Source organism: Myotis brandtii, unplaced genomic scaffold, assembly GCF_000412655.1.
Source record: "Myotis brandtii unplaced genomic scaffold, ASM41265v1 scaffold216, whole genome shotgun sequence".
Classification (NCBI taxonomy): Eukaryota; Metazoa; Chordata; class Mammalia; order Chiroptera; family Vespertilionidae; genus Myotis; species Myotis brandtii.
In genome coordinates this window covers 1,349,263-1,361,901 of record NW_005358092.1, presented here as the reverse complement: position 1 = coordinate 1,361,901, position 12,639 = coordinate 1,349,263, and the positions used below count along the sequence as shown (strand labels likewise).

The 12,639-nt window shown below is 38.0% G+C and overlaps 1 protein-coding gene across 1 annotated transcript in view; it reads right to left on the bottom strand.

Moving 5' to 3' along the window:
• MTMR6 (myotubularin related protein 6) overlaps positions 1-12,639 on the bottom strand; it is a 40,622-nt gene that overhangs the window by 14,934 nt on the left and 13,049 nt on the right. The window contains exons 4-10 of the mRNA XM_014539398.1: positions 10,642-10,799; positions 10,346-10,474; positions 7,208-7,342; positions 4,749-4,881; positions 4,462-4,515; positions 3,056-3,165; positions 2,254-2,379 (exon numbers count right to left, since the gene is read on the bottom strand). Coding sequence (XP_014394884.1) covers positions 2,254-2,379; positions 3,056-3,165; positions 4,462-4,515; positions 4,749-4,881; positions 7,208-7,342; positions 10,346-10,474; positions 10,642-10,799 — 845 coding nt within the window. The remainder of the gene's footprint in view (positions 1-2,253; positions 2,380-3,055; positions 3,166-4,461; positions 4,516-4,748; positions 4,882-7,207; positions 7,343-10,345; positions 10,475-10,641; positions 10,800-12,639) is intronic.

Genomic DNA, 12,639 nt, shown 5'->3' with positions numbered 1-12,639 from the left:
TGCCAAAACCAGCAAAATCTCTGACTCAAAATTCTTCTGCGTGCCAACCCTAAGTTTTTGAGAACATGTTATACCTACTTGATATCTCTTAAGGTGTATGTATGTGAAGAACCTTGAAGAAATAATAAAATTCATTCGAGCGACAAAAACACAGTATATGATGATGAAAAATACATTTATTTTTTAATGTATACATGTACACTGATAGTCCGACAGAAAACTTTATGACTCCGTTTGATATTATCAGTGGGACTTTTGCTGCTGCATCACTGATGACAGAGATTTTACATCAGGTTTATATTTCGTGACCTTCAGAGATATGCACGAGCTACTACTTTCATCTGTCAGGCTACTCCTATTACGAGACTTAACAAAATTCATCACTGAGAACAAAGATTCACAAGCGTATGTGGATGAAACCAAAACACTGGTTGGATCTAGGAAGGGAGGGAGAGTTAAGGCAGAAGCATAGAAATTGCTCTTCCTCTCTCTCGTCAATCCATGTCTATGGTCTTTAAGATAACTTGCTATGTAAAATTATTTATTTATCTAAGATGCACCTACACTGAATTTATCTGAAAAATAAAGAAGTCGATATTAAGAAAAAAATTGTAAATGGAAGATTATAAGAGAGGGTTTTGCGTGCCAGCAAAAGTTACTGGCGTGCCATGTTTGGCACACGCGCCAGGGGTTGCCCACCCCTGTTCTAGAATATAATTTTTAAGTATCCTTATTTCCTTGTTTTACTACATTACTCACATTTATTAGATAAATATGAGGGGAAAATACTGAATATTTCTATTGTAACATCCTATATAATAAAGAGCTAATATGCAAATGGTCACCACGCCCTCACGCCCTTGTGCCGGGGGACCTGAGGACAAGCCAGGGGACCTGAGGCTGCGCCCCTCGCCCAGCGGAGCTTGACAGGGGACCTGAGGCTACACTCCCCACCTGGCGCCGGGCTGGGGGACTGGAGGCTGTGCCCCCCGCCCTGTGGGGCTTGATGGGGGTGGGGCTGGCCAGTCCTGGGTCTCACGCTATTTCGAGGTGCGCGCAGGTGGACGGACACTTGACTCTGGGTCCCACGGCGCGCCCCAGACTCTGACAGGAGGGAGATTTTCATATACGTTTTACTAATTTTCTTTCATCTCTGAAACTTCTATTATAGAGAAAGGGCAAATAGCAAAATTAAAATATTTCCTCCAATTAATTCCCTTTTCATGTGCATGAATTTCATGCACCAAGCCACTAGTTTTAGAAAAAAACGTTTATATCTAAAACTTTTTGTCAAAGAGGTGGCACAAATGAAAATCAGTCTAACTCCAGATTTCTCAACATCAGTACATTGGGCCAGATAACTTTGTTTTAGGGCTGTCCTGTACAATATGATATTTAGTAGCATCCTGGGGTTCCACCAGCTAACCCTTTCTGTTAGTTGTAACAATCAAAACTGTCTCCTAACATTACCCAATGTCTCTTATGGGAAGACCACTGGTCTAGCCAAATACAGGAAAACCTCAATATAACAGGCTAATTCAAGTGAGGGAGTATCTATTAAAACAGAAAGTCTGTTATATAATAAAGTAGGTTTTCCAAATGTGTGTTAAAAGAAGTTGAAAAATTAGTTTACCTGTTTTTACTTATACAGACACATTTGTATAATTAATATTAAGGAGGTATGAAAAGTTTAATTTCACAGAAAGGTTTTCTATGTGTATTACTGTAATTTTAAGTTTATACTGAATAAATTTAGTAAATGCGTGCATTCACCAGTCACCAAGAGTAAACAAATGCACACGGCTGGGGCGTGGTTTAGTGCACATGGGAACTTCAGCTGGCACATGTTAAAACTGCTGTAGAAAGTCACGCCACTCAACAACAGAACCAAGTACTACAGGCAATGCTGTGAGATCATGTGCTAGTCATTCCCCAAACATTGTTTATAAGCAGTGATTCTTGGATTTAAATATGTAGACTATAGCTGTAGATATGTAATATTTACTAATGTTGACAAAATTACTAGTGTTTTTTCCAACATATGGCTTATTCGCTAAAATTTGTTAAATACAGTGAATTAATAACAAAAAAATAACTTGTTAATTTGATTATAAGTAAATCTTGGTTAAAAGCTTTTTAAAATTAACAGGGTGTTAATTTTCATATGACTTTCAGACCAGAAATTTTGTCCGTTAAATCAGAAGTCCATTAAGTTGAGGTCAGCAAAATCAAGGGTTTACTATAACTCCTTACCATGAATCCTTTGACTGTTCTGTAGTAGGAATCCAATAAAAGAGAGCCAAGGGAACAAACCTGGGAAGTTCTATCCCAGCCATCAGAACAATGAACCAACACACTTGCATTTTCCACCATTATTGCCTGAAAAGAAAGATCACATACTTAGATTCTAGCAGGATACATTTAAGTCAATCAGTAAGTTCTACTTACTCAAAAACCATTAAGTATCCTATATAATAAAAGCCTAATATGCTAAGTGTCCAACCATTCATTCGACCATTTAACCAGTCGCTATGATGCGCACTGACCACCAGGGGGCAGATGCTCTGACCGGTAGGTTAGCTTGCTGCTGGGGTCCGGCCAATCGGGACTGGACAAGATGGACTGGGCAAGATGGGCTGGACACACCCTGGAGCCCTCCCGCAGTCCCTCCCCGTCCTCTAAAATATTTCTTCTAATTAATTTCCTTTCACTGTGCACAAATCCGTGCACCAGGCCTCTAGTTGCATTATAAAGAAGAGCTAGCACTGCAATGATAATGCTATCACAACATAATTTCTCAAAAACAAGATAAAACACAAAGCATATAAACAAAAACAAAGACAAACATGCTATTTAAAGTGTTTGAAATGTTTTTAAGCCCATACATGAAGTGTTACATGGCATTTTTAAAGCTCAAATTAAATGAACCTCATTAAAAAGGTAAAGCAAAATAAAAATTATCTGACTGGAAAAGATACCAGCACTCAACATAATAAATCCATTCCTTCCCAACCACTATAAACCCCAAAATCAAATATAAGCAACGAAGAGTTACTTTGGCTAAGAAGATTGCAGCGTCCATGACAGCTTTGATATGGCGAAGCCATCCTGAGCTCTCCAAACCAGAGTAGAAATCATTGACAGAAAGCCCTTTGGTACCATTAACTGAAAAGGGGGGGGAAAAACATTTCAATTAGAATAGGCTAGCCTCCTCTTCTCCTATTCAAGATTATCTCTAGGTGAGTAAATTGGGGAAGAGGACAAAATAAATAGGCAAGACTCTTTATAAATGAAAAGATGCTATCAGAAATTCAACGACAGATTCTTTGTTACATTTTGCTGTCATTCCTTGTGGTTAAAAAAAGCACTCCTGCCCTAACCGGTTTGGCTCAGTGGATAGAGCATCAGTCTGCGGACTGAAGGGTCCCAGGTTCAATTCCGGTCAAGGGCATGTACCTTGGTTGCAGGCACATCCCCAGTAGGGGGTATGCAGGAGGCAGCTGATCGATGTTTCTCTCTCATCGACGTTTCTAACTCTCTATCCCTCTCCCTTCCTCTCTGTAAAAAATCAATAAAATAAAATAAAAAGCACTCCTATTTCATTTTTCATATTTTGCAGTGTTTAATTAAAAAGTCTGATATTTTAATTTTTTAAATTCTATTCCATGAGTAGAAAGATATCGTAATATTTAAATGGAACATTATCATAAATTAGTCTAAATTGCATTGATTCATCAAGAATATCTATCAATAGTAATCTATACTAATAAAAGGGTAATATGCTAATTAGACCAGACATCTTCCGGACAAAGCCACGGTGGCGGGGGCCGAGGCAGAGGCCGTTAGGAGCTATCAGGCCGGTAGGGAAGGGCAGTTAGGGGGCGATCAAGTCAGCGGGGGAGGGCAGTTAAGGGGTGATCAGGCCAGCAGGGGAGGGCAGTTAGGGGGCGGTCAGGGTTAGGGGGCGATCAGGCTGGCAGGGGAGGGCAGTAAGGGGGCAATCAGGCCGGTAGGGGAGCAGTTAGGGGGCAATCAAGCCGGCAGGGGAGCAGTTAGGGGGCGATCAGGCCAGCAGGGGAGGGCAGTTAGGGGGCGATCAGGCTGACAGGGGAGGGCAATTAGGGGGCAATCAGGCCAGCAAGGGAGCAGTTGAGTGGGCGATCAGGCCGGCAGGGGAGCAGTTAGGGGGCGATCAGGTTGGCAGGCAGAGGTTGGGACGATCCAATAGGCAGGCAGGCTAGCGGTTAGGAGCCAGTGGTCCCGGATTGCGAGGGGGATGTCCGACTGCCGGCAGTCGAACATCCCCCAAGAGTTCCTGGATTGGAGAGGGTGCAGGCCCGGCTGAAAGACCCCCCCGCCCCGTACACAAATTTCGTGCATCGGGCCTCTAGTTTTTTATAAAAACCATTAGCATTGTACTATCTAATACAGTAGCTACTACCCAAAATGACTATTGAATACCTGAAATGTAGGTAGTCCAAACTGAGATGTACTGAAAGTATATATTGTCAAAGACTTAAAGGCAAAAAATGTAAAGTAAATCATCACAAATTTTTTATACTGATTACATGTTTAACATGTCTTTAATATATTAGGTTAAATATATTAAAATTAATTTCAACTGTTTCTTATTACTTTTTTAAATGTGACTACTAGAAAATTTCAAAGTACATAATTTAACATTTTTAATGTTTGACTAGCATATTTCTATGGAACAAGGCTGACTAGAAGGTAAGCAATAATCATACCTTCCAATAACTTCTGAAGGCTGGACCGCATGACATGAATATTTTCAATTCCAACAAACTGAAATCTAATATTAGAATAGTTGTCTTCATTTTCATAACCTTTTCCAGCTGCTCTGTTGGCTATTGCATTCAGCTAAAAATTTAAATTTTAGAAATTTAGAGACAAATTGCTTTTATCTTATAACTTATGAAAATATCATGAAAACACTAAATAAACTATATTTTAGCTAGCAGACAATTTAAAGGAATTCACCACAACTAAATATACTACCATTTTTTAATAAGCAAAACTCTCGCCCTGGCCTGTGTGGCTCAGTTCATTGAGTGTCATCCTGTGCACCAAAAGGTTGCCAGTTCGATTCCTAGTCAGGGCACATGCCTGTAATGCAGGTTGGATCCTGGGACAGGGTGTATGGGAGGCAATCGATCGATGTCTTTCTCTCACATTGATCTTTCTCTCTCTCCCTCCCTCTCTCCAATAAAAACATATAAAAAATAAGTAAAAGTCTCACATGTTAATAACAGCAATGAAGGAATACTATAAAGAAACAATGTGATTGCTATATAATTGAAAGGTCAAACAAGAAGTTCCCCACAAATAATTCATAAAACTAATTCACTTAGGTTTTTAGGTGTTCATAAATATTTCAAAATCTAAAACTAGAAAGATCTCCTATCTGAATCCTAAATGATTCAGAGAGAAGCAGAGCTGGATAGTTTTTATTTTTCAGAATGAGCCTATGAGATTCAATTCAGAACAAGCCTACAGCACTTTATCATTCACAAAGCCACAGGGATCCTAAAATTCAGATCTGAAATATACATGAGATTATTTTGGGTCCTCTATATTAGAGACTGATGGAGGCCCACACACTATATAAAATGCATATAATCCATTAGCTTGATACAGCTCTAAGAAATGGTTCCAAAAAAATTGGTCCTTTATGGAGAAACAGACTGCCAGTAGCCCCATGACCTTGGGTGTGTAGATCGATGCTATCAGAGGTTCACTTAAGATTTGCCATATTTAATTCTTTGAGAGTAGGATTTCATATAGCATATTATTACAATTTACTAAATATTCTTATGTACTTGGATGAAACAGAACCTACATTTTAGGAAGAAATAGTAGCTTATCATTCATTGGATTGAGGTTGGTAACAAGTACAGTTAAATTATATTTACTGACTCACTGGTTACTCAGCACCTATGATTACTAAGGTTAATGATTAGATATTTAAAATGTTCCACATTATTACTACTTGAGTTTAACTGGTCAAACAAAACAATCAAAGAAAGATATATTTTCTCTGTAGAAGTCAGTTATACAATTAAGACATATTAGGTCCTAAGAAACAAACTGCCCTCAGACCTTATATTCAAAAAGTCTTATATTACAATCATCTTTTTTATCTAATAGCACCCTAAAAATGTTCTAACCAATTAATCCACCCAGATTATACAAGGAAGTAAAGTAAAATTTTTCTTATAAGAGGTATCACCAACACTCTTGACTTCTAAGAAAGTCTTTTCCTTTTAACAAAATAAAATATTACCAAAGTATCAGTTTCTAATTTTTAATACTCCTAATTTACTCAAATTAATCTTATCATATGTTTTCTTCATTATCTTTTGTAAGACTGCATAATGATGAGAATTACTTCTAAAACAGCTATCATTCCTTTCAAAAAGGCTGTCTATAATTGTGGTCTATATGGCTCACTCGCTTTTTCTCATCGCTTTCTCTTATTTTTTCATCATTCCAGATTTCTGAAGAAATCCTCACTATAATTCTGCCAATGTCCTTTTGTGTAGCCCACCAGCTCTGCATGCGATGCTATAATAAAAATTAAAAGTAATGTTAGCTATTACCATTGCAGATTTTAATTATTTTAGTTTCAGGATCCTATATGAATTGGCTGTTTAACTGTGTTTATAAAAAAAAGAAAAAATGGATTGTGACATTTGACAAAAATTTAACCTTACACAATGGATGGCTAACAGAACAATTATTTCCTGTTCACTATTTATGATGCTCTAGTTCAATGTTTCCTAAGTTAACTCACTATGCATTTTACGTATTTTCTTGCATATTTCAAATTAAGGTCCATTAATACACAGTGTTTTGCCAATTGAAATTCTAATAGAATTGCTAATTTTTCACAATACACAAACTATTTAGTATTTCTTCACAGTAACATAATACTTTTACACCATCAATAGTCAGCTTTCCTAAATATATATCAGAAATTAAGAAATTACCATCTGGGTTACTGGGAAATTAGTCTCCTAAGTTAGTATCCTTTAAAAAACTAATTTCCTTAGTATCATTACCCTTGGTTAATTTAAAACAAGGATTCAGTCCAGTATGTTAAATGAGGACAAATTAATCAACTCTCATTAATTCAAGTAACAAAGATAATTGAACTAACAGACTATACTGTATTCAAGGCACATACTTTAGGCCTGGTATCCACGACATACATATAGCGATTGGCTGGATTGGCTTTACTAATGGCTTGAAGCAAATGTTCATCTTCCAGACACCTGGCACTGAATCCTGACAGTGGTTGACTGCATCGACAAATGGCAGCCTAATTTTAAAAAGACAGAAAACAGATTATGCAAAGATATCTAAAACATGTCTTATAAAATGCTTAAAAGGAAAAAAAAAGTTAAAATCAAATGTACTATCTGTTTAAAAGTTGGCAGGACAATTACAAGGCATTAACTTTGAAATCTTATTTGAATTAAATATTATTTCAACATCTTGGTGTTACTTAATTTTTCCCAATATTCTAAGAAACCTAAATGCCTCCTTACCTAGTTGGATAAAAAAAAAAAAATATCTTGGGTCTTTAGAAGCAACACCTGGTCAAATCTCTATTACCTAACTGAACATACTTGCCTTCTGTGCCCTAGATTATAAAATACTTTCAACTCAAGTTCAAGTAAGAGATCAGTCAATAAGTTCAGAACAGAATTTTTTTAAATAGCAAGCAACATTCAAACTTTTACTTTCTAAAGGTTTTTGGGTCTCTAATTAGAAATCAGCAATCTCTATATAAAAAGAGATATAAAATGAGTTTTAAATCAAATTTGGGTTAAAATACAGTCAATCTAAGAGGGCAAAAATATCTATAAGAAATAGTGAACGTTGGATTAGATGTTTACTGTTGTTTAAAGTCTTTAAAAAAAACTCACAAAATTGTGATAAAATAGAAAAAAAAAATGAGGATTGTCTTATTAAATGTTTTCCAGACCTACTTCCTGATTTGTTAAGCTGGGCATTGAATGTCTATTTTTAGCCCAGATTTCCAACTAAAAATGTATATTCAAACATGGGTGTGTCAAACGAAAACCATAACTACTCCTATCTCCCTATGATTTTGTTATGAAAAGTAGATTAGGAACTTTTGTTTAAAGTTTTACTTATTATCTATGGCTCCCTTCTAAAACCCGCCTTGAATTTCTAATAAAGAAATTTAATATGTATAAAACCAAAAGGTCAAAGAAAATGGGAAAAGAGGCAAAGATAGAGTAGAAATGTCAATAAAAATTGGGAAATGAATGCAAATTGATTATAACCAATTTACCGGAGCAAAGAAATATGTTAAATCATTATGAGTCAATAAGAAACAGGTATTTTGAACAGCAAAACCCCAGACAGGCTAAGGATTTGGTACCTCTGAAAGCCTGAGTGCAGGTAAAACGGAAAACAACAGAGCTGGCTGAACTTCTATATATGATCTAGTTAACAATCCCAGATGTTCCCTCACCCTGAAGAAAAAGTTTATTCTATGAAGAGGATTAACCTGAAGACTCTGGGCTGTAGGAACAGCTGTAGTTGGGGATGAAGCCCTGCATCCCCCAAAGACAGGATTAAGCAAAGCCTGCATTAACAAAAAGTGAGGTCTTCCCATCCCTCTTCCCACACTTGGATCCAGACTAAACCACACACACATTGGGACAAACATTGCAAGAGAAAGAAGAATCCAAAGATAACGAACATTCACATATACAAACTTCTAAACAGCTTTGTAGTACCTCACTCTTAAATATGAGAGGCAGGCCAAGAATCAGATATCTGAAAAATACGAAAACAAATTAACAAAAAACACACAAAATAAACAGAAAAAAAAAAACTAAACAAAGAGATAACTAATGTGGGAGCACAAGAATTCTTTTTAAAAAATCCTTAGCATCTTCAGAGAAGTAAGTTCATCACATCCAAGAACAGAAAATCATCTAGAAAGTTCAGAAAACAAGAAACAGTTCTTGGATTTTTAAAACACAGCAGCCCGGCCAGTGTTGTTCAGTGGTTGAGCGTCGACCTATGAACCAGAAAGTCACAGTTTGATTCCCAGTCAGGGCACATGCCCAGGTTGCAGGCTCGATCCCCAGTGGGGGGGATGCAGGAGGCCAGCAGGTCAGTGATTCTCTCTCACCATTAATGTTTCTATCTCCCCCTCTCTCTTCCTCTCTGAAATCAATAAAAAAAATACATTTTTTAAAACATTATGGCAAAAAAAACAACAACACAGTTCTAAGCACTGGATTGGAGTGAGGTTCAGGAAATCTTCCCCACTACCCTGAATCTTGTGGTGAGACTTACGGACATGTCTAAGCATAGAAAGACATAGAAGATTGGAGAGAAAATGAAGAAAAATGGAGGTTTATGCTAGGAAGCCTACTTGTCAAGTAATATTCACAAAAGTAAAAAGAAAGTTAATAAAAGAGAGGAAGCTACCAAAGAAACAAAGAAGCAACTTCCCAAAACTGAGACCTGAATTTCTAAATAGAATTTAAAACAACAAGCCAAGGCACATAACTGTGAAATTTCAGAACACTGCAGAAAAGGAAGAGTTTAAAAGCTTCCTGAGAGAAAAAAATCAGGTTACAAAAAACTGGTAGTCAGAAACGGCATCCAAATACTCAACTTACCAGTTGTGAGATATAGGAAAAGTGATTTATCCTTTCTGAACCAGTTCCCCCATTTGAAAGTTATAGGTAATTTGCAGAGCCTATTTTATCAAGTTACTAGGAGGATTTCATGCATATAAAGCATTCAACATACAGTACCTCCTGGCCTACTGTTACAAGATACAAAGGTTTTACTATATTGTCAATCCCTATCTCAGTATAAAGATGCCTCCTCTGTCTCTTCATATTGCAAAATCCTTCCAATTTGAAGAGCTTACTATTAAATGGGAGCCTGAAATATCCTTGATTCTCTCCCTTTTCTCAATAGTTGGTTTGTCAAAACTATTTGGTTTCCCCCAATACAAGCAGGATCAAAAGATAACCACTTGCAAGGAAGAGAATCTACCTAATCCCATTATTTTCAAATCGCTACTAAAAGGAAGGAAAGAATAGAGGTGGTGGAGGTGAAAGATAGGTGACAAGTACGAACGTTTCTGTATTTCAGGGTAATTTTGTTTTAAAATATAAAAAATGTCATTAAGTGAAAAGCCAGCACTTCTCTATCAGCAATATTATAATAATGACATCTTAATATAAAAGTGAGCATTGTTTTGGATACTAAAACCTGAAAGGGGTTATACTACATTGGTAAAATCAAAAGGAAAGTTGCCTACCTCCTTATTTTGATGATAGTAGGAAAGAACTGGAAATCTTCCCTTGCTCCGGAACTTAGAACTACCGACAATTATTGGTTTGCTTGCTATTCGGGGAACATAAAGTTCTCTAGGATAAGTTTCACAAATCTGTAAAAATCAAAACATAACCATGAGGTTAAAAACCATCTTTATAAAACTTTAAAACTTACTAATGCAAGAACAGCACACAGCAATACAGAGACAACTTGCTATTACACTTTCTGACTCTCTGGTACTAACATTTTCTGAATTTCCCCAGAAGGTTGCTAAGTTACCTTGTATTCTCGGTTAGCATCAGACAACTGCCAGTTTGAATTTGGCACGCCCATTCTCTTATATTCCTCAGCAAGGTCAATAAGCTGCCAACCTCGCAGTCGTTCAGAATCATTTTGTTTGGGGTTATAAGAGAACGCATAGAGATCTTCGTATTTTGCTATAGAATACAAAATGCATAAATGTTAAAATGCAACTTAGAGGACTTAATAAGTGACAAATAAAAGTAATTTTCAGTTTTAGCCCTCCATTTTTCTTTAAACTCTTCAAAGAGATGGCTAATACCAGAAAATATTTGAACTTAAATTTTCTCAGTTCTTTGATGCAAATGATTATACCTAAAGGCATCACTAAATCAATCTGAGATTCAATTTATATCATCACCCTTCACGCAACGCACATTCGTGGGGAACCTGGCGCTGGGGTGCGGCCGGAAAGGGGGCCGCCCCCACGCCCTTCACGCAACGCAATTTATATCATCAGTAAAAGCTAGTAAATAATACAGTTAGACTTATACATTACTCTACTGCAATGTTTCCTTTTCTTAAAAGTAAAATTTTAAAGACACACATAAATTCCTACCCACCACTATTCCCAAATGAGATATAAAGACTAATGCTATAATGAAAAATTAGAGGTGCCACATAGAACATGAAATTGTCTATATATTCCTATAGTACAGTTTGACCAAAAATGGCAAAGGTTGCACAGAGATCCAGAGAACACTTACTTCTAAACAATCATAAGCCCCTGAAGTTGTAAACTTTGACTTGGAAAATGGGATAAATGTTACAGGCTTTATGTGTTAGGATAAAAGAGTGAACAAAAATCTGCTCTTAGACCACTGCAAACCAAGTGTCAAACAAAGTAACATCCGGAAATTAATGTGCTTTGTCTCCCTGGAGATATCTATGTAATTCAAGTTATGTTGGGAAAAGGAAGCCTCCAGATCCCTAACACATAGTAGTGGTAAGATTCCTCTTTAGGGCCTATATCCCTCTCACTCCTTATCTCTACTAAAGTAGGATTTACCCTCTCTTTTCTTTCTGCTCATCTCCCTATATACCACTCTAGTCAATTAGATATATTAGTCCCATGCTATCAGAAGAGCCTGACCTTCCTTAACTTTTCCTTTAGTGATCAATTTCCAAGACACTCCCCTTGGCTATGGGATTCTTTAAAAAACAAACGAACAAAAACACAAAGGCTATGCTATTGGCTATCAACAGACTTCTAAAACAATATAAATCTACTAGAGGTCTGGTGCACAAATTTGTGCACAAGTGGGGTCCCTCAGCCTGGCTGGCTTGGGGCCGATCAATTACAGTTTACATTCAATGTTATTCTGTACTAGAGGCCCAGTGCACAAATTCATGCACAGGTGGGGTCCCTCGGCCTGCCCGGAGATCGGGCCGCAGGAGGTTGGCCGGCCAGGGGGAGGGACCGCGGGAGGTTGGCCAGCTGCGGGAAGTTGGCTGTGGGAGCGCACTGACCACCAGGGGGCAGCTCCTGCATTGAGCATCTGCTCCCTGGTGGTCAGTGCGCGTCATATCAACCCGTCAACCAGTCATTCGGTCACTTAGGCTTTTATATATATAGACTAGAGGCCCCATGCACAGTTTCGTGCACTGGTGGGGTCCCTTGGCTTGGCCTGTAAGGATCGGGCTGAAACCGGCTCTCTGACACCCCCAAAGGGTCCTGGATTGCGAGAGGGCAGATCTTGGGTGACGCACCCTGGAATCGGGCTCAACCCTCTCTGGTCCCGGGTGTGTTACCCGAGAACCGCAGCTGTCAAGTCACTGCAGCTTGGCAGCTCCCACATTGAGCATCTGCCCCCTGGTGATCAGTGTGTGTCATAGCTACTGGTCGGAGTGTCTGCACCCTGGTGGTCATTGCATGTCATAGCTACCGATAGGATGATCGCTTAGGCTTTTATATATATAGACTAGAGGCCCAGTGCACAAAAATTTGTGCACTGGGGGGGGGGGGGGGGGGGGGGG